The sequence below is a fragment of the Chelonoidis abingdonii genome, chromosome 10 (assembly GCF_003597395.2).
Source record: "Chelonoidis abingdonii isolate Lonesome George chromosome 10, CheloAbing_2.0, whole genome shotgun sequence".
Taxonomy (NCBI): Eukaryota; Metazoa; Chordata; order Testudines; family Testudinidae; genus Chelonoidis; species Chelonoidis abingdonii.
In genome coordinates, this window is record NC_133778.1 from 49998556 (window position 1) to 50020485 (window position 21930).

At 38.1% G+C, this 21930-nt stretch overlaps 1 protein-coding gene across 2 annotated transcripts in view; it reads right to left on the reverse strand.

The window, feature by feature from the left end:
- GPD2 (glycerol-3-phosphate dehydrogenase 2) overlaps positions 1-21930 on the reverse strand; it is a 100691-nt gene that overhangs the window by 41402 nt on the left and 37359 nt on the right. For both annotated transcript variants that reach the window (XM_032789167.2, XM_075070221.1), the window contains 4 exons: positions 21755-21926; positions 13530-13654; positions 12473-12570; positions 11271-11434 (listed from right to left, as the gene is read on the reverse strand). In XM_032789167.2, the coding sequence (XP_032645058.1) occupies positions 11271-11434; positions 12473-12570; positions 13530-13654; positions 21755-21926 (559 nt within the window). The remainder of the gene's footprint in view (positions 1-11270; positions 11435-12472; positions 12571-13529; positions 13655-21754; positions 21927-21930) is intronic.

Consider the following 21930-nt stretch of genomic DNA (forward strand, 5'->3'; position numbering starts at 1 on the left):
GATAATCTAAGATTTTAAATCTGCACTGTATGTTACGAGGAAAACTTAAGGAATTTAAAAAGATATAAGGAAAGATTAAGGGAATTAAGGAGGCTGGAACCAAGTAAATGGCTCACATGGTTAAAAGTGTCATAGTAAAAAATTAGGAAACAACGCAAAGTCAGTCAGTGATTTTTTTATGCAAAGTAATAAACACATGGAACAAACAGCAAAGTAGGAAGGACCATAAAGTTTTGGATTTTTTTATTTTGTTTTACACAAATCCTAGAAAAATATTTTTCTAGCTCTAATCAGTTTTACTGCCAAGTAAAGATACTGAAGCTAAAGCAATTGTACTATAAATAAGCTGCAACAGCCAGGCAAAAGGGAGCTAAAGCACATTATGGTTGCATTAATTCAGAATTTCTATCTATTTAGGTACTTACAGATCTCCCAGCACTAATATCTAAGAGCTTCACAAACCGCAAGGAATTTATCCGCACAATGAAGGAAGGGGCTTGAGAGGAAAGAATTAGTATTATTTTTCGTTGTTGGTTTATAATTATGTTGTTTCCCACTTCTTTTGTATCAGCCTTGTCACAACAACCTTACTACAATGTCAGTGTAAGTAAAAGCACAGTGTTAAAATGAAACTAAACATTGTCAGTGCCAGTTTATGGAAATCATGCTAAAATGTCACAATGAAAAAATGTCACTGCAGATCTGTTGGGGCTACGCTGCAGTGTCAGAAAGAAATGTGATGTCAATGCAAGTTATTACGTATCAATGCAGTGTAGGGGTTGACTGACTGATATAGACAGTACCCGACTTTACATCTCAAGTTTCAGGCAAACTGTGCATGGTCAGTAGCTATTTTTCAAATCCTATCTAAGTCAACTGGAGACCAGTCAACAGTTTATGAACTATTGCCCACTTCATAGGCTATAAAAGAAATGATTTCCTGTTATGTGCCCTTGTCTAAAGTAACCAGAGCTAGAGTTACGATCCAACAGTATAAAAAGAGACAGATATTATGTCAGAGATAAACAGCAGATGTAAAGTCACTCTTCATGAGACAGCAGTGACCACATCACTCACTAGGGACATATAGCAGTTGCTAAGTAAAGAATAAGGGCACCCCTATCACTAGTATAGAAAAGTAAAAATCCCTCAGTGGAGCTCTTGCACATTTGTTTCCTGTCTGTACAGAGAACCAACTGCCAGGCCAGCTAGTTGCTTATTTACTCTTCATTTAAATACAAACTGCAAAGTGCTGAGTGCCCTCAACTCTCAATGGCAGTCAGTGAAGTCAATGAGGACAGAAAATGCCCAATATTCACAGGTTCTGCCTGTCATTGACATAAAAGTAATCGCCAGAGTAGGATCAAACATCCGCTGATTAAGTCTACAGTATCCACATCACTTGATAAAGAACATAAAAGAACGTCTTAGCAAATAAAGTAGGGCTGTCCAACTATTTTTAAAATTGCAATTAATTGCAAGATTAAAAAGTAGTCACGATTAATCGCAGTTTTAATCACACTGTTAAACAGAAGAATACCAATTTAAATTCAGCATGGAAGCATGTCCTCTGGAATGGTGGTTGAAGCATGAAGGGGCATACAAATGTTTAGCAGCTCTGGTACGTAAAAACCTTACAATGTTGACTACAACAGTGCCATGAACACCTGTTCTCAATTTCAGGTGACACTGTAAATAAGAAGCAGGCATTATCTCCCATAAACGTAAACAAACTTGTTTGTCTTAGCAAATGGCTGAACAAGAAGTAGGACTGAGTGGACTTGTAGGCTCTAAAAATTTACATTGCACTCAAAAAACAGTTATGTAAAAAAAATAATTCTACATTTGTAAGTTGCACTTTCATGATAAAGATATTGCACTTCAGTACTTGTTGAGGAATTGAAAAATACTATTTCTTTTGTTTATTTTACAGTGCAAATGTTTATAATAAAAATATAAAATGAGCACTGTACGTTTGGTATTCTGTGTTGTAACTGAAATCAACATATTTGAAAATGTATAACATTTTTGGAAAAATATTAAATAGGTATATTATTAACAGTGCAATTAAAACTGCACTTAATCGAGACTACATTTTTAATCTAGTTAATTTGTTTTGCATTAAATCGCTTGAGTTAATTGACAAACCTAAAATAAAAAGTATCTTGTTGAATGCCCTAGAAGCTTGTCAAAAACAGAATTCTAGGTGCAAGGGTCCTCAACTGGGAACGTCCTGTTCACCCCTGCCAACCGAGACAGGGAGCTCAGCCAGTTTTAACTGCTGTGACTGGGATTTTGTATACCACATTCCTGTCTTTCTTGGGAATCCTTGGTTCTCAGTCCACTCGCTTCTACCATCACTGCTGGTGCTAAATTCACTCTTTGGATGTGATCCTGCCACACCCCCATTTATTAGCATGATGTGTGTATGGGGGGTGGGTTATAGAGGGGCAGAGGAAAGGGCACAAAGAATGGGAGAGATGTTGGTCAGAGACTGTATTGACAAACATTGAATTCTACTTTTAATTGAAATTAGAGTAAAAACATTAACTGTCGTGATCCTGTATGGTACTATGTGCCATCAAATCCACCGGAGTCAAGGCTGCTCAGCACCTTAAAAGGAGTAGGCCCAAAGAGACAGCCACTTGGTACAAGAAAAGCCAATGAATACATAACACTAGTTCCATGTATGTAAGGGAATATACCATTATCCATTTTAATTGATGCAAATAGTATGTTCTAGGCCCCAGTCCTGCAAGCTGCAGTATACCTAGAAGGCAGCTGGTAGCGTAATCAAGTAGGTAACTGGCCTTCATTTTATTCATTATTATTAAAAAGTAAATACCCAAACAGCTTTAAAATTTCAGAGACAAAAACACAGTATGGTGGAAAAAAGGCATAATGGATTTTCCCTAGCCATATATGTTATCATATCTACAGTATGGAACAATGTACATATTAACTAATGGCCTACCATTAAGTTCACATAAAATATACACACATAAATTACAACAAAATTACATGCTTCACTGGAGTCTTTCCTCTAAAAGCCATGACACACTGGGGAATACTAAGATGTTTGTGGTGTAATGTGCAAATAATGTCATTTCGCTTGAGAATAATCTTATATCTTTTAGGTAACATGAGACGTGAAGAATTAATCCACATTCACTTCTTGTTAAGAGAGACAAAAATCATCCCTTGGTTATAGGAATATTTTAAAAAAAATAAAAGCATAGAATTCGCTAGAATATTCATCATTTCCAATCTTAAACTCACAGCATACAAATAGATGAATCCAGCAAGTCAGAGAGCAAAGCCAATTTAATCTGTGGCTCCCCTGAGGTAAACGTAGTTCACAGTCCTGCCCCCACCCCAACCTCAGCCATAATCCCTGGTTCCTGGAGGTAAAAAAGCACTGAAGTGAGGAAAATTCTGCAGCAGGATATAATGATACAAAATGACAGGGACAATAATGACAATGAATTTCATGTCTCCCAGTCATGAGCTGGGGATGCTTGACTGGGCTGACTTATACAATTAAATTGTTACAGGTACAGCAGGAGACGCAGTTATCAGCTGCATGCTTTTGGGAACGATGCCTGCAGCAAAAGAAGTGCTACGGAATGCACAGTCTCTTTTGTTGTGAACAAACTATTACTCCTGTAGGTATGCTTATACAGTTGTACCCTTTGACAGAGGAAAAACTGGGTTAAAGACACAAGTCATTTTAGGGTATTGATTTTTATCCATTTTGAAAGTAAAAACTCTTTGATGGATAAAATACCATCTGATTCAAAGGGCTTTGTGCTAAAACTACTACAAGTAAACAGAACCCACAGATTTCATTAATATAAGAAATAAGAAGCACCGTTCATAATACCAAGGCTTAGGATTCCTCTGTCTCCCCCACTACTACTTACACCAAATCAGAGTATTAAGAATTCTTAAAGGAAAGAGAAAATTGAGATTGAAACTACAGAAACAGCCAAGTCAATGCCTATATTTCATTTCCTATATATTCCACAAGAGGCAGCCAATCATGCCTTTGCAATCCTCACAGCAGATAACTGGTTTTCTTTCTGAGATCTCATATACTACCCGTAAGATTTTCCTTTAAATAAAATCACTTGAAACATGTTCTCCATGTCCTAGCTGCTTTTAAATACCCATAATGGTTTGCTAGCAGTTCCTGTGGGGCTGAGCATTAGAAGCTACTTTTGCAGTCTTCCATTTTCCAGTTAAAACTCTACTAACATGAAGATGTATAGCAATAGACTTGATCTACATAAAACCTTTCCAGTGACAAATTGTCAAACCATTTTTATTTTCAAGGGAGAGAAAAATTTAGAATAAGGATTTAAATTCTTATAACCATTCATGCCTACATTTGGGTAATGCCCCTATTACATATGCTAATATTCTCAAAATATTAATTTCAGAAATATTTATTATAAGGCTATAACATTTCCTAATTCAGCACACTCTAACACAAGGAAAAAGAGCTATAGGAGCTTAAAAAGAAAAGGTGTTTATTCCATTTTTGACAGCTTAATGAATGCTCTACTCCTTTGCACTGGATCTTTTTTTTTTTTTTTTTTTTTTTTTTTTTTTAAAGGGAAGAATTTCTCATGGGGTTTACAGTAAACAAGGAACGTTCAGTCCTCAACCGAAGATCCTCCTTTCCACCTTTCTTTGAACAACCTTTTTGTTCCAAAGATTTAGAATTTTAGTTAACATACTTCAGAAAAAAAAAAATACGCACCAAAATCCTGGAGAAAGCAGAATTATGAAATGGAGAGCCTTTCCCGGGATCTAACTGAACTGGAGATTTTGCAAAGCAAAGTGAAAATGTGAATTTCATTAGACAATCAGATATATTTTTCATATGGCAAAAGAAAGAAAATACTGCATGAGATGATGCAAAAGATTCTACAGTTCTACTTTCTGTCTTTAAGGTATATAAATATATTCCAATAAGAAACGGTAATTAACACAACTATTCCATTATAAATTCATGACTTACTAAAGAACCTAGAAATACGTTTCCTTATACATTTAAAAGTTCATCTTTGAAGGGAGAATATGTACATACTCAAAACACTCTAAAGCACCCAGAGATATGAAATAATGCATCTTAAAAGAGAACTCTGCCACTTAGAATTAGCCAACATTTTCTGTGCATGTTTAAAATTGTAATATTCTTGACTGTTAAATCTCTGCTTTAAAATGTTTCTTATTTTTCTAGCCCACAACATAATGTACATATAAATCAAATGAAGATTAATTCTTCCATTAAAAATGCTTTAAAATAATTCTGTCTATGATCTTGAGCTCTCAGCTTTAGCTTCTCCATAGTGCCTCTTTTCCAATTTTCCTTGAGCTACATAAATGAAACTGACAGATCACTGCTCAGATAGCAGCCACATTCTTCCCCCAAAATGTTGCCTTTTTGCTATTCAGGAGTATCCGAATACCAACAAATGCTAAATGAAATCTGACATGTACCCCTAAGAAACAAACTTGTAAGTTGTGGCTTCAAAGGAAACCTTGAATAAATAGGACGCATTGTGTACACCCAGGCTAACATCCAACATATGCTATAGTTTCCTGATGCTGAGACAGAGCAAGAATAGCCCCTGGTAAAGTCTGATTTGCTATTGCTGGTACTTCCAACATTTATAATGTACCATCCATTTTTGCCTGTATAAACAATTTTAAAATGCAATTAAGAGGGCTGAAGCAACAACATTTCAGAAAGCTATAGAGTAGGATATATTCATGATTGTTTGAAAAGTTTACTGGTTAGATCAGCAATTAAAAAAAAAAATAAAGGAATAGCACTGCTAATCCCCTTCAAATAAAAGCAAAATACCAATGTAAAAAAAGTAAACAGTGTAAATCGTTTTATTAAGTTGAAAAATAATCTACACATTGGGTATATTAAAAGTGTTCTTTTGGGAGACTTGGGTCAACACTCAAACTCTAGGGGGAGACCTCTGCTATTAAGCACTACTCACTGCAACCAGTAGGTGCGCCTAAAGGTATAGATGCCAAAAAATCTGACAGAGGGGAAGAGAAAAAGGAAAGAAACATTATGAAACTGAATTTAATTATTAACATAAAACTACTTACCACATTCCTGTCTATAAAAGCTCCCCACCCCAAACCTATTTTGAGCTTTAAGTGTCAATGCCATTATCTAATGCTAAGTTCCTTAAAGGTGAACTGCAAAGGGTTCATGCCATCATTTTGCTTCTTTATTATGTATAAAGAACTGAAAAGTTGTGTGTGTTGCTTGTTTTCCTCCCCCTCCCCCCAGGACTCAGGACTTGTCTAGGTTAGGATGAAAGAAGTTTTTCAAAAATGCATTAGTTAACATGTTTTAAAACTCATATCAACAGGGTACAAGTTAACTGGTCAAGATGAGTTGTAGGGCAGAGCCTAGGGCTTACCTCAGTCAGCTAACAAGTGTTAAAAAATAACCTGCCCTATCTACAGTTGGAGTGAAATCCTGGCCTCACTGAAAAAACTGAGAGCTTTCCCACATCATCAGTAGGGCCAGGATTGCACCTTACATTTTTAAAGCATAAATTAATATGTCTGTTAACACTTGAAGAAAAGATGTTAAGGAGTTCTTTACTTTGGAGTTCTGCATCTCCATGAAGGCTATCTTCAGTGACTGATGGGATGACCAAAGCCACTATAAAGCTGGCAATATGAAGATCTAGTGGAACATGGGCTTTCTGGTTCATGTGGTAACAGATGTAGAGATACAGGACTCTTACGTGAACTGGAGAGATCGTGCTCCCAAAGAAAACACCTTCACAAAGTCTCATTTCAAGTAGTGGACAATTTGGTATATCCTGGTTGCCTTCACTTGAAGCCAGAATCCTATTTTTCTTGCTATAAAAAAACCTTTTTCCTCTATAAAGTAGATTGGCTTCAGACCTGCCTATCAGCATTTCTATGGACAGATTCATGTCTATGCAATCTCTCCTCCGGAAAAGTTTAAGTCAGCACCAGTTTCTGAGGTTCCAAAGACACTATGGGTCTTTGCACTAAGACCTGCATGCTGGACTCATACACCTCATCATTCATTAAATCAAGTGAGGAGGTTTGAGTCCTTTTTCATCAAAATTCTTTAACACCCTGCTGTTGAAGATTAATTCAGACAAAATGAGGACGATGAAAGTGAAATGAGGAATGCCCTTGAAAGCATAGCAGAGGTGGTTCCTGCCCCCACAGTGGAGGGAGTTTGTCCAAGATTGTCTCAGGCTGGGGGTACTTTTGGAACCCTGAACACGCATAGATTCCCAGATGACAGTATCTTCATATTCATAAGGCCACTGACAGTTGCATATGAGTCTCATACACATACTACTATAGATGAAATTACTATAAGGTGGGTGCTCAAGTGGTTGAAAGACCACAGAGTAGTTACCAATGGCTCGCTGTCACACTGTGGGGGTATATCCAGAGGGGTCCTGCAAGGGTCAGGTCTGGGTCCAGTTCTATTCAATATTTTCATTAATGCTGTGGTGCCCAAACTTTTCCTATCCCCACTGCCAGTAATGTAATCTGTCCATGTTCCCACTCAATTTGCTCAGCAGAAGAGCTGGAGGCAGAGCTGCGGGGGCACTCCCTCTCTGTCGCCCACTGCACAACCTGCCCCCTCACCCCCAAATGTTCCTACCGTTTGGGGACAACTGCATTAATGACCTGGATAAGAAAGTGGAGAGTAGCTTATAATTTGCAGATGACACCAAGCTGAGAGGGGCTGCAAGAACTTTGGAGGGCAGGATAAGAATTCAAAACAATCTTGACAAATAGGAGAATTGTTCTAAATTCAACAAGATAAAATTCACTAAAGAAAAATTCAAAGCACTTCACTTAGAAAGCTAAAAATCAAATGCATAACTACAAAATGAGGAATAGCTGTTTAGATGGCAGTACTGAAGAAAAGGCCCTGAGGGGTATAGCAGAACACAAATTGAATATGAGTCAGTGTGATGCAGTGGTGAAAAAGGTTGATATTCTGGGAATAACAGGAGGGTGGTATGTAAGACACAGGAAGTAGCTGTTCCACTCTACTCCACATTGGTGAGGCCTCAGCTGGAGTACCATGTCCAATTCTGGGCACCATGCTTTAGGAAAGATGTGGACAAGTTGGCAAGAATCCAGGGGAGAGCAACCAAAATGATAAAAGGATTAGAAAAGCTGACCTATGAGGAAAGGTTAAAAACCCTGGGCATGTTTAGTCTTGAGAAAGACGATTACAGGGGGATATAAACACAAACAGTCTTCAACTATGTTAAGGACTATTACAAAGAGGACAGTGATCAATTGTTCTCAATGTTCACTCAAGGCAGGACACGAACAAATGGACTTCATCTGCAGGAAAGGAGATTTAGGTTATATATTAGGAAAAACTTTCCAACTATAAAGATAGTTAAGCACTGACATAGGCTTCCAAAAGGGTTTGTTGAATCCCCACCACTAGACGTTTTTAACAGGTTAAATAAACTCTTATTAGAGATGGTCTAGGTTTATTTGGTCCCACCTCAGCACAGCGGGGATTTGAGATGAGCTGGACTTGAGGACTTCACGGTCCCTTCCAGCTCTACATTTTTATAATTAACAGTAACTATGTACATTTTTAATTCATTGGTTGGTAAAGCAATAGAGACAACACCTTTTGGGCTTGTACCTCCCCAAAATTATCTTTGCCTTTAGAACTTTGACTTGGTTATTGCAATGAATTATGTAAATAGCTTGAAGACCACCAAGCAGCTACAACTCATGTATAATGCAGCTGTCTTTCTGCATGGCAGTGTCAGCCAAAAAGCAATACATCACAACACTTCCTCCTGGGAGATGCAACTCGTGGTGATGACTGATCCATAAAACTCTACATGGCTTCTCTTGGCTACCTTGGAGGCTGCTGTGGTAACAGAGGAAGCTGGACAGGTCCAGCCAGAAGTCTTTTGACTGGGGGGGCTGGTGGAAAAATGTACTTAGGGTTTTGGCTTAGGAATTTCCTTCTCTTACTAATCTGACAGATCTTAAAGATTGTTTACATCCTTTTTTTCCTGGTCTTTCCTGAATACGGTTAGCAGGTGACTTTTTGGGTGAGGGTAGAAGGCGTTTTGTTTTTTAAATCTGGGGCTAGATTGTGCAACCCTGACTCATGTTGATGAGGATTTACTCAGTGAATAACCCTACTGAAATCAAGTGAGATTACCTGCATGAATACAAACTCCCCAGCATGAACCAGGGTTGAACAACCCATTCTTGTGTGTTTGAAAAGCCATATAAGTTGAAAATATTGCACATGCCACTAGGGACTTAGCATTAGACGTACTTTATAAAAATGAAATACAAAACCCCAAATCATTCTGGTACCATCAATATGAATGTCAATATCAACCATCTGAACACATAAGTTGCTGCTACTGCACATTTGCCCTTTTTTAAAAAGAGTGACCCTTCGATTTATTATTTTTTATAAAAGTAATCTGTGCACATTAGACCTTTGAACTGCAAAACTTCCAATTAAAAACATACTAGACCTGCAAAAAAGCACTTTAATCTTCTCCTACTCTCTTCAAGAAAATGAGTGACTGAGTTGTAATGAGATTATATATTGTGACAAAGTTCCTCCTCTACCTTGGTGGGTCCTGCGCTTATTGGAAGATTTGCTCACCTCAGTGATCTTCCCCACAGTCTGGATCAACTCCTCCTGTGTCTGATCAGGAGTTGGGAGGTTTGGGGGGAACCCAGGCCTGCCCTCTACTCCAGGTTCCAGCCCAGAGCCCTATGGATTGGCAGCTGTCTATAGTGCCTCTTGTAACAGCTGTGTGACAGCTACACCTCCCTGGGCTACTTCTCCAAGGCCTCCTCCAAATACCTTCTTTGTCCTCACCACAGGACCTTCCTCCTGGTGTCTGATAATGCTTGTACTCCTTAGTCCTCCAGCAGCACACCCTCAGTTTCAGCTCCTTGTGCTTTTTGCTCCCAGCTTCTCACACACACTTCCTTTCCTCTGGCTCCTCCCCATCTGACTGGAGTGAGCTTCTTTTAAAACCCAAGTGCCCTGATTGGCTGCAGGTGTTCTAATTAGCCTGTCTGCCTTAATTGGTTCTAGGAAGTTCCTGACTACTCTAGTGCAGACCCTGCTCTGGTTACTCAGGGAACAGAAAACTACTCACCCAGTGACCAGTATATTTGCCCTCTACCAGACTCCTGCACCCCATTGGCCTGAGTCTGTCACTATATATAAACACTCAAAACTGTATTCTGTGCAGTAGATGACATTGTGCCAAGTTTCAGCCTTAAGGTATTTTTTCCTATAGATTTACAACCCCTTGAATATAGAGGATTCCAGTGGAAACCACCCCAGCCCCAGAGCAGCTTATACTATTTGAATGTATTTACAAGAACAGTTTAAATAGCTGAGGGTGATGCAAGCAAGAAGCCACTGATGGACCAAACCCAATTCAAAAATGAGAACCACAAAAGGGAAGTCAAATTATCAAGACAGGTGTGAATTATTTTTTTTTTTTTTTTTTTTTTTAAGGTAAATACCATACAGTGAGCCATTTAAGATTATCAATAATATAATCTGTTTCCTTGACATGAACTATTTTGGTAAACGTGTTCACAGATTTTACAATTTTTCTGAGGAAACTCTCTCTTTAGAGTCTTGGCTTTTAAACTTTTCTGAACAATTATTTCTCAAGGAAACACAGGATTCAGAAGCCTAATAAAATTTGGCATATTATCCGATTTGGAAATATTTGTTTGAGACTTACGGGGGGTTAGTTGGAACAGAGCAATTCAAATACCACATTTGTATAGACTGTTTTTATACTGATCCAGCACAGAAGGAGCTTCTCTAGTATTACACAACTATGCATGGCTGGAGAAGTCACAGGAACTTCCTATAGCGAATCACCAGACCATGAAGATACTATGACATTTCGCTGCATCTACTGACTGACAGAACAGAACAGATTCTTTCTCCTACATTCAGGGTGGTAAATCAGAAAGGCCAGAACTAAACCAATCAGATGTGTGAGCCAAATAAACTGATTTAGTCATACATCTAAATTTAGCCAATGGCAATTATGCAAGATGCAAGGTAGATTCCCTCAAGAGACACTTTCTATAAAAATACTTTATGTATGTAAATACATCAAATTAGTTACTTTAAATACATCAACTATAAAGAGACAGATTAGAAAGGTAAATATAGAAAAGAAACATACCATCATAGTAGACAATAGCTCCCACAAGCCTGTCTTTCTGTAGCATTGGAAAGAGTTCCAAGGCTCTTGACTTGCTGAGCACATAGCTGCTTTTCAGACACTGACTTCCAGCTACAAGGTCATATAGTTTTATTCCCACCCAGTAGTAAGGCAACTGCCACCATCTGCAATCAATCAATAAATAAATAAATAAATAAATAAATAAATATTACAACTGAAAAGGGAAAAAACCCTCCAATCATCATTATATATTGTAATATTGGCTGTAATTAGCATTATTATGGTTATTAGTTTCTATTCTGCACCAAAGTTTGCCATTTACATAGGCCTTGTCTTCAAAACATCTTACAATTAGACATTGACTAATCCACAATACACCTCAGATATTATCCCCATTTTACATATGAGGAAACAAAGGCAAAGAGGAAAATTGCCTGTCCATGCCCATAGCACTTATCTTTGAGAACTCAGAGGATGGAGGAGGTCCCAGAAGACTGGAGAAGGGAAAACATATCTTTAAAAACGAGAACAAAGAGGACCTAGGGAATCATAGATCAGTGCTGTGTACAGTTCTGGGCACCATTCTTTAGGAGATGTGGACATACTGAAGACAGTCCAGAGGACAGCAGCATGCCCAACCTGGAGATGAAAGCACTTTCCTTCGCTCTGAAGGAGATGCCTTTGATGACTGTACAACGACTCAAAGTCACTGATGGGCCCTGGAGGTGACAGGAGTGAGTGTCACTCTACCGAGGAGGCCTTAGAGATTGGCAGGGGGAGTAAAAGGAAAGATTAAAAAGTAGCAGCCTGGAAGTCACTCTCTCTCCACCTCTTCCCACACCTAGCAAGATCTGGGAGGGGACAAAGTAAAATAAAAACACCTTTTCTCTTTTGCACTTCCCAGACAAACTCATTAATTTCAAAGTTACTGTGCAAAAGTTTTCCAAGGTAAAACTCCATTGAAAGAGGATGAATTTGAGGAATACTGCTGGACAGTAACTGAAACAGTGTTAATAGACAGTGCTGTACATGAACTTCATGCTTCTACAGTACAGCGACAAATCCTCACCTCTGAAAAGACAAAGCTTGTGACACATTAACAGCTAAGAAAAAGGCATTCCAAAAACTGGTCCAGTGAAGTAGCTTTATTCTCAAAAGCAATAGTGTAATAATTAAAGCAGAAGGAGTATCAAGGAGCTTACTTGTAAACAGGAAGCATTATAGGTAAAGGACCAGATAAGTGAGGAGCAATTTCGAGCAAGTTGGCACGTTCATGAAGTGCTTCTTTTACCATTCTGTACTAAAAAAAAAAAAAAAAAAAAGCCACAAACAATTCAGGACCTTTAACTCTTCGTTAACAGATCACAAATATTCAATGTTAAAATAGTTTTGCCTATCAGTCCATAAAATACACAAAACATCTTCTCTGTGATGGATTACAATTCTTTACTATTCTTTCAATAGTACAAGGTCACTTCGTTTGAAGAATTACATTGGGAACTTCCCAAATCAGTAACACAAAATCTTTAACTTGTGAGTACAGAGCAAATTCCACTAGGCACTTTAGTGCTATGGCAGGTCAGTCTAATTATTATCAGCTCTAATTAAGGGACCTAAAAACCGTATTACATTTTACTAGAAGCTAATGGTACTCAATAAGGTATGAAATTCTTCCTATCTTTGAAGACATCCAAGAAACCACTTCTGATCTGATCCTTAAAATGAAAGACCCTATAAGCATGTGGCAAACAATTCCACTGTACAGTATTCTAAGATTTTTAGACAGCTTTAATTGCAAGTTTCACAGGAGGAAGGCAAACTTGGGGGTTTTCCCAGAGGTAGAGGATTGTCCCATCTTCCATCATATTATTCACAGGAACACCAATCTGTACCACTCATTTACTGAATTTTGGGAAAGAAAATATCTTTAAAAACAAACAACAAAATTCTTATCAGTGTGACAAAAGGAAATCTACCCCCACCACAATACGTACAGTCCACAAGACACTATTTTTCAGTTTGTCTGTAAATAAGATACTCTAGCAAGAAACAATATTGGAATGTCTCCAAAATATTCTAGCAGAATTCACTGAGCAACTATTCTGTTATGCACTTCTGAAGATATCTCACTCCACCATGGATCAATTGTGACTCCATAAAATGGAAAATGGGATTAATTGGGAGGAGGGGAAAAAAAAAAAAAAAAAAAAGAAAGAGTCTACTGGCAATTTTTGCTTAACAGCCAGCATAAACAATTACCTGCTCAAAATCCAACCTCATGATAGCCTTCTGAAGATATCTCACTCCACCATGGATCAATTTAGTGCTCCTGCTGCTGGTCCCTGATGAGAAATCATCTCTTTCTACAAGAGCTGTTTTTAGTCCTGTGTAACCAGAAAACCAAATTAACTTCTTAAATTACACAATTTGTATGTAATTCATTAAAGACACTTCTCTAGGGTAGAGACAATCACAAGAAAAATTACTCTGAACATGGATAAATTTGTATTCCAAGTGCAGTGCACTGTCTATATTGTAATGAAAAGATTTTAGTCTCTTCCTGGGGGAAAAAGTTGAAACAGAACTCTTAAACAGAAGCACATTAAAATCTGGACATATCACAATGAAAAGACATTCCAGCACATAGAGGCTAAGCAGTTGGACTTTAATACAGGGAAGCAAGGCTCCTATGAATGAATTAAAATCACAGGTTTGGAAGGGACCTTGAGAGATCATCTAGTCCAGTCCCCTGCACTCATGGCAGAACTAAGTATTATCTAGACCATCTCTGACAGGTTTTTGTCTAACTTGCTCTTAAAAATCTCCCGTGATGGAGATTTCACAACCTCCCTAGGCAATTTATTCCAGCGCTTAACCACCCTGATGGTCAGAATATTTTTTCTTAATGTCCAACTTAAAATCGCTCTTGCTGGAATTTAAGCCCCTTGCTTCTTGTCTAAATATCCAAGGTTAAGGAGAACCATTTTTCTCCCCCCTCCTTGTAAAAATCTTTTATATACTTGAAAGCTATTATCATGCCCCCCCTCTCCAGTCTTCTCTTCTCCAGATTAAACAAACCCAATTTTTTCCATCTTCCCTCAGAGGTCTTGTTTTTTAGACCTCTGATTATTTTTATAGCTCATCTCTGGACTTTCCACAATTTGTCCACATCTTTCCTGAAATGGCACCCAGAACTGGACACACTATTCCAGCTGAGGCCTAACCAGCATGGAGTAGAGTAGAAGAATTATTTCCTGTGTCTTGCTTAAAAACACTTCTGCTAATACATCCCAGAATGATGTTTGCTCTTTTTTGCAACAGTGTTACACTGTTGCCTCATATTTACAGCTTGTGATCCACTGTGCCTCCAAATCCCTTTCTGCAGTACTCTTTTCTAGGCAGTTATTTCCCATTTTGTATGTGTGCAACTGACTGTTCCTTCCTATATGGAGTACTTTGCATTTGTGCTTATTGAATTTCATCCTATTTACTTCAGATCATTTCTCCAGTTTGTCCAGATTATTTTGAATTTTAAGCCTATACTCCAAAGCACTTGCAATCCCTCCAAGCTTGGTATCATCTGCAGACTTTATACATGTATTCTCTATGCCATTATCTAAATTATTGATGAAGATACGGAACTGAATCAGACACAGAATTGATCCCTGCAGGACCCCATTTGATATATCCTTCTAGCTTGGCTGTGAACCACTGTAACTACTCTCTGGGAATGGTTTTCCATCCAGTTATGCACTCACCTTACAGTAGGTCCATGAAGGTGTACAGATGCTCCCCAAGTTACATAAACCCAACGTACGCAAATCCGAGCTTACGGAAAAAGTTCCGTAAGCTAGAAATAGGAGGGGGGGGGGGTTCTTGCTGTTTGGGGGCGAGGTTGCATAATGTTCAGAGATACGTTTCCAACTTATGCAAAATTCAAGTTACACAAGGCGTTCCAGAACGGAATGCTTGCATAAGTCGGGGAGCGTCTGTATTTTCCTAGTTTGTTTTTGAGGTCATGTGATGCACTGTCAAAAGCCTTATTAAAGTCAATATATACCACATCTACTGCTTCCTCCCATTCACAAGACTTGTTACCGTGTCAAAAAAGGCTATTAGGTTGGTTTGACATGATTTGTTCTTGACAAGTCCATGCTGACTTTTATTTATCACCTTAATATCTTCTAGGTGTTTGCAAACTGATTGCTTAATTATTTGCTCATTATCTTTCCAGGTACTGAAGTTAAGCTGACTGGTCTGTAATTCCCCGGGTTTGTCCTTATTTCCCTTTTTATACATGGGCACTATATTTGCCCCTTTTCCAGTCCTCTGGAATGTCTCCCATCTTCCATGACTTTTCAAAGATAATTGCTAATGGCTCAGATATCTCTTCAGTCAGCTCCTTGAGTATTCTAGGATGTATTTCAACAGGCCCTGGTGAATTCAGAACATCTAACTTACTTAAGTAATTTTTAGCTGGCTCTTTCTCTATTTTAGCCTCTAATCCTACCTCATTTTCACTGTCATTCACTAGGTTAGACATCCAGATCACTAACCAACCTTTTTGGTAAAAGGTCATTAGAGTCAGTAGTCACTGTACGACCATGTAACATTTTATTTTTATTAATAAAAAGGTGGCTTTTTGCAGAATAAAGCCTCTCAAACTTGGTAACATTATGAACTAATTTGCTCAATATCCTTGTAAGGCCGACCATTGTTATTACTCATTTTACAACTAAGGAAGAGAGGTGCCCAAAACCAAAACAAGGAATCAGTAACAGCCAGGATTGGAGCTCACAATTTCCTAGCTCTTAGAGCTTAGATCACATTTCGATGATAGAGATAGATTGCTTTAAGGTTCGTGGTACAACCCTAATAATGGAAGTGTTCTCTAAAATATAATCAGGAGACTTGAGTCCTTCCACTGAAAGTACTGAATATTTGGTGGGAGGAGGCAGAGAAGGGAAAGAGTAGGGACCTCTGATTCAAGTGTTCATACACTGACACACTAATCAACTAAAAGAATAAGTTCTTCTAAAAATGTGATAGAAGAAAGGAGTTTGGGACTCAATATAGATGGGGTACTGAGCTGTCTGTTCCAATCCAGGAAAGGATTTAGCCATCAGTTTACATTTTACTTTAGTAGGAGTACTCACAAACAAAGTTCAACACATGCTTAAATGCTTTTGCTGGATCAGAGTCAGGGGGTACAGCACCTTGTGGAATCAAGCCCACATTCAGTATCTGCTTTTACGCGATTTGTCTAATTCAAAGTAATTCTAATCTATTCTGGATTTAAGCTTTCTATGAAAAGTCATAGGTATTAATTATTCAGAGAAAAACAGATTAAGAACAATTGTGATACAAAGTTAAATGAAATAAAAATCTATCTTCTCTCAATTTAATATTATGCTTAGTTATGGCAACTGAAGTAGTGTACAACCAAGTGGCTCTTCTATTAATTAAAACACTCCATGTGCATTTGGATTGCTTCATTGTGATTAAATTTTTCACTCTGAGTTGGCCATGGATATTGAGGATACAATTCACTCAAAAGAGAAAAAAGAAAAGGCAAGTTAATCCGCAAAACTTTGTCTTATAAGTGAATCTGTGTCATGATAGACTTACGAGATTCCTTTTTTGTATTTGTAATGAGATACGTGAGCTCTAAATTAAGGAAATTCACAATTTATTCATTTATATATTATAAACTGAATATATACATACACACTGTCATATGCACATGTATATCTTTTATACACACTTTATATGTATACAAGCTAATTACATATTCAGTGTGTATATATACACGCACATAAATGTGCGTAAATTATAGACACACCTTTGACACATACACACATGTATATTTACGCGCATATATGTATATTACAGAAATATGTGGCAGTGTAGTCCAAGATAAAGTTTTACCAGCAGGTGTTTCGGATGACAATGTGTCAAGCGTTTCCCTCCCACCCACAACGTGAAAGCACCTCTGCAATTGCAATCTAAATAAACTACACAGTTTATTTAGAAAAAGAATCACAGAAAAATACTGTATCCATTTGAAACTAGATAGGAGGAATGGAATTAGCCAGTTTAGAATTAGGCCTGAACACTTTTTTCAAGGGGAAGGAAACCACAGTTAATCGGATCCTTCAAGAACATGCTTTACCTTGCTCAATCGAATAATGAATGCCAGGGAAGCCGTGTAGGAAGGGTACTAAAAATCATTACCATATCCTTAAGGTTATTCAACACAAAAGGATAAAGCGTGAGGATATCCCATATAGGAAAATGTTTTTATAATACATGCTATTTGGCAAAACTTTGTTCTTTATGAAATCTGGAAATTCATCCATGGCAGGAACAGTTTTGTAGTATTCACAGAGGGGTATGACTTGTGTATGGCGTGGACCATATTTGCAGTAGATAACTTACAACAGTTACTCTATATAGTTTTAGCACATACAATAAACGAAAAGAAATTCTGTGCACGCCAACATAACAACCTTAACAATTCACATCAATAAAAATGTTCTCTTCTCAGAGATGTCTTCCAAACCTGTAATATACCATATATACTCGTTCATAAAGCTGAATTTTTTTTTTTAGTAAAAAAGGGAAACACCAGAGAAGGGGGTCGGCTTATGAACGGGTATAGAGAGGGAGAGGTGGGACACAGCCCCTCTCCCCAACCGAGGAAGCAAGGAGAGGCAGCACAGCCAGCAGAGACAGAAGGGAAGAGGGGGAACCAGAGTCTCTCTGCTTCTGGCTATGCTGCTCACCCCCCAGCCTCCGAAGCAGCTGCAGCTCTGGGACTGACAGGCTACAGCCACGCCGCCCGGCCCAGCCTGCCAGAGCAGCTCTGGCCAGGTCAGAGACATCCTTCCCTGGCCCTCCCCAGATAAGGTGGGAAGGGGAGAGTGTAGGGATCCCAGGCTAGGGGTGGGGTCATGTGGGGGTTGGTCACAGGGGTTACTCCTCTGACTCCCGGCTTCTCCTCCTAAAAAAATTTCCCCACCAGTTGCTGTCCTGGCTAATCAGGGTAAGCAGCTGGCGCGCCGGGACACTTTGTTTACTTAGGTTTACCTCCATGCCTGTGGATGCTCGAAGTAAACAAACCATCTTGGCCCACCAGTGGCTTATCCTGATGGTCCAGGAGCCAGAGTTTGCCGATCCCTGAATTATAGGGTTGGCTTATAAACAGGTTATAAAAATTTTCAATTTTTACTTATCCATCTTGGGGCGGGGAGGTCAGCTTATAAAAGAACTAGCTTATGATCAAGTATATACAGTAATTAAAATCTTGATTAGTAATTGTAGTGTGAAACAACTAATTAACATATCTAAAAATGCTTAGCCCTCTCCCCAACACACACACACACACACCTTAAATATTGTGACTTGGTTTCATAAAAGTGTAAAAGTTTACAAAATAAATCCAATTAAGATAAGCACTTCATGGCAAGAATGAGGCCTTTTGCTCAAAATCTTTCAGCTATATTGCACGTACCTAGAAAGATTGCTTTAGTTGCAACAAGTAGAATTGTGGATTCCCCCAACATTAGTGTTTTTTTTCTTTTGAAAGTATGTGGGCAAGGAGAAAAGGAAGAGGAAGCAGGGTCAATGAGTTTCTTACCAAAGTTGAGAAAAGCAACATGACTGCGTGCACAAGGAGAGAATAACTAAACGTAAATACTAACACTACTCTTTTTTTTTTTTTTTTTTTTTTACCTTGCATCGCCTTAAAGATAGTGCTGTGCTTTATAATATTGCTCGTAGAACAATATAAAAAGCCTTATCTATTGGTCCCCCAAAACTTTTATGTCCTTAAAAATCTAATTATTACTGGTAACTTTAAAAGATCAGAGTAATTTGTTTTTGTCAAATGTGACTGAAGATTAATGGATACAATCAGGAATAATTTGGTGAGAACATATCAAACACAAGGAAAGCAAAATTTGTTGTTAAGTGAAGCATCAAACATAATAAAAGAGCAAATTCCATGAATGAACAGCAACAATACACAATTCATTAACCAAATGCCTATGATTATTTCACACTTCAGAAAACTACTGATATGATCAGAATATGGAGTAACAGGATAAATACAGATTGCCTTCAACCATTTTTTGTGCACTTTCAATTACAAATGCAATTTTTCCAGAGGTCCACCAACATAAGAGCAAGACTGAAAACCTTAGTCACACAGGTTTACCAGCTATTTAGTTATCTTTAATAATCCATTAAAAATCATAATATATTGGAATGTATTCCCCAATATATCAGTCTGCGTATGTTACTTGCTTTTACATTATGTAGAAAACTTAAGTTTATATAAAATGAGCATACATTTCAACTAAATGTTTTCAAACAGACCTGGAGTAAAATCCTGGTCCCAGTGAAGTCAATGGGAGTCGACTTCATTGGAGCCAGGATTTCATTCCTGGCATCAGCGGAACTGCACCCTCAGACATCAGGTAGTCCTTACACCAGGCCTGAAGGTAGGTGCTAGATGCCATGCATTATTCTGCAGCTACCAATCACACTGCATGCAAATCTAAGAAAAGCATTATGGTTCCAGTTTTATAGAGCAGCATGAAAGGCAGCACTAAGTCTGAACTGTATGAGGGAGGGAGCACACAGTCAAGAGAAACAACTAGTATAGAGAGCAGGAGAAAATGAAAAATAGATAGCGTGAATAGTAACAGAGAGCTTTGCAAGTGAGGTGAAGCTTACTATTAATGTGGGTTAAGACTCTGATCCTGTCCGCTTTTGAAATCAATGGGAGTATTTTCCATTGAATTCATGGTACAGGGATCAGGACTTATAAGAGGAATCTATGCAGAATCTATGGCTGAGACTGGAGAAGAGGGTGAAGTAATCAAGATAGGCAGCTGCAAGAGCAGGGAACAATGTTGCTTTTGTTTTGTAGAACCAGGAGCTGATCTTCTCTTTCAGGAAAGTGATTTTTCATTGGTTTGTTCACAGGTTCCGTTGCTTGAACATACATAAAGTTAAGTTACAAGGATGAAAAAAAAAAAAAAAAAAATCAAGACAGGATGGAAAGCAAGGGACACATTTTGGAAATTAAAAAAAAAAGCACCGGGATCTAGTGAAGGCCTGGATGTCAAAGGAAAAACACCAAAGACTCAACTTTGAGTGATGGGAAGCATGCTGCGGCCAAACCCAGGTAGAGTTGAGCCCTGTAAATTTCCTCCTGGGCCATCTGTTTAACCAATAACTACCCAGCAAAGTCCTCAAAACAGGTTATTCCAGGAATGCTCAGCCTATATTAGAGTGGACCATGGCCATTATTCAGTAATTATCTATGTTCTCAAATATATTTGAGTGTATGTTAGTGTTCAAAATTAGTGAGTGACATTGACAGAAACAGCCAAACTGCAGCCAGATGCTTGTCTACATATACACAAAATGTGAAGGAAGTTCAACAGAAACACTGCAGTCAAGAAAAGACTCAAGTTCATGTGTCTCTTAAGCAACAGAGTTGTGATTAGTACATTTTATAGATCAGCTAACTTATGTATTAGTTTTCAATCATTTCTGCTGTATAAAATCTGAATAAAAAGTCAAGGTTTTCCTTTTTAAAAACATAGCAAACAGCTGAATCCAAAACGGATCAATTAAAATCCAAGGTCCAAATTCACCCCAAGTAAGCAGACTTGGCTCCATTCTCTTCAGAAGTGTAGGTCTTGTTTAAACAGAGCTAAATTTTGCCCCAGTATTTTAAGAAATAATAATTTTAAGAGACCACTAATCTGGTATTAATACATGTCCATTCACCTTAATTTCAAAATAAAAAATAAAATAAAATAAAAAAAAACTTTCCATAAAGAAAGAGATCAGAACATCAAAGACTTACCATGTGGATCTTCAAACAGAATCAAATTGGTAGGTTTTAATGAAAAATCCAGACAGTCTAATCTAAATCTGTGCTAAGAGTAAAATCTATTTAACATGTGCCAAACATGTGAAAATGGTTACCAGCCATTTTTACATGACACCCCTACAGAAAACAGAGGCCTGACACCATATTTGATTGCTCATGTAGAATTCATGCCCAGCCCTCTCCTTTTCGAATGAAGTTGGCTCCAGACTGCCGTATGGCTTTTCCTTCTCTCTTTCCTGTAATTGTTGTCCTGCACAAACCTCGATGACTCACATTTTCAATTAAAGATATATCCAACTAACAGGTTGGAAAAATGCGTTTCCACACAGCTGCAGCTGTACCAACAAAATATGACTCTTAAGTTTCCTTCAAGTTCACACGAGACATTGGGATTCAAAAGATAGTTATATAATCAAGTCTTTGGAGGGCTGCTGGGAAGACAGCGGGTTCCCCATTTTAAACCAGCTTTGTGTTTGAATATCCAGTTTCATTAGTTGATATTAAATTGCATACAAGCACTTTTATAGTAGGTAATTTTTTCTAACTGTAATACGCTCATACTTTCATGCCTCACCTCTCGTAACAGCGTCTAACGCACAGCCGCATCCTGTTGCTCCTCCTCCTATAACAAGCACATCAAATTCACTTGTGTTTTGTAGAGCCAGGAACTGATCTTCTCTTGTTGGAAAGTGATTTTTCATTGGTATGTTCACAGGTTCTGCTGCTTGAACATACATAAAGTTATCCTAC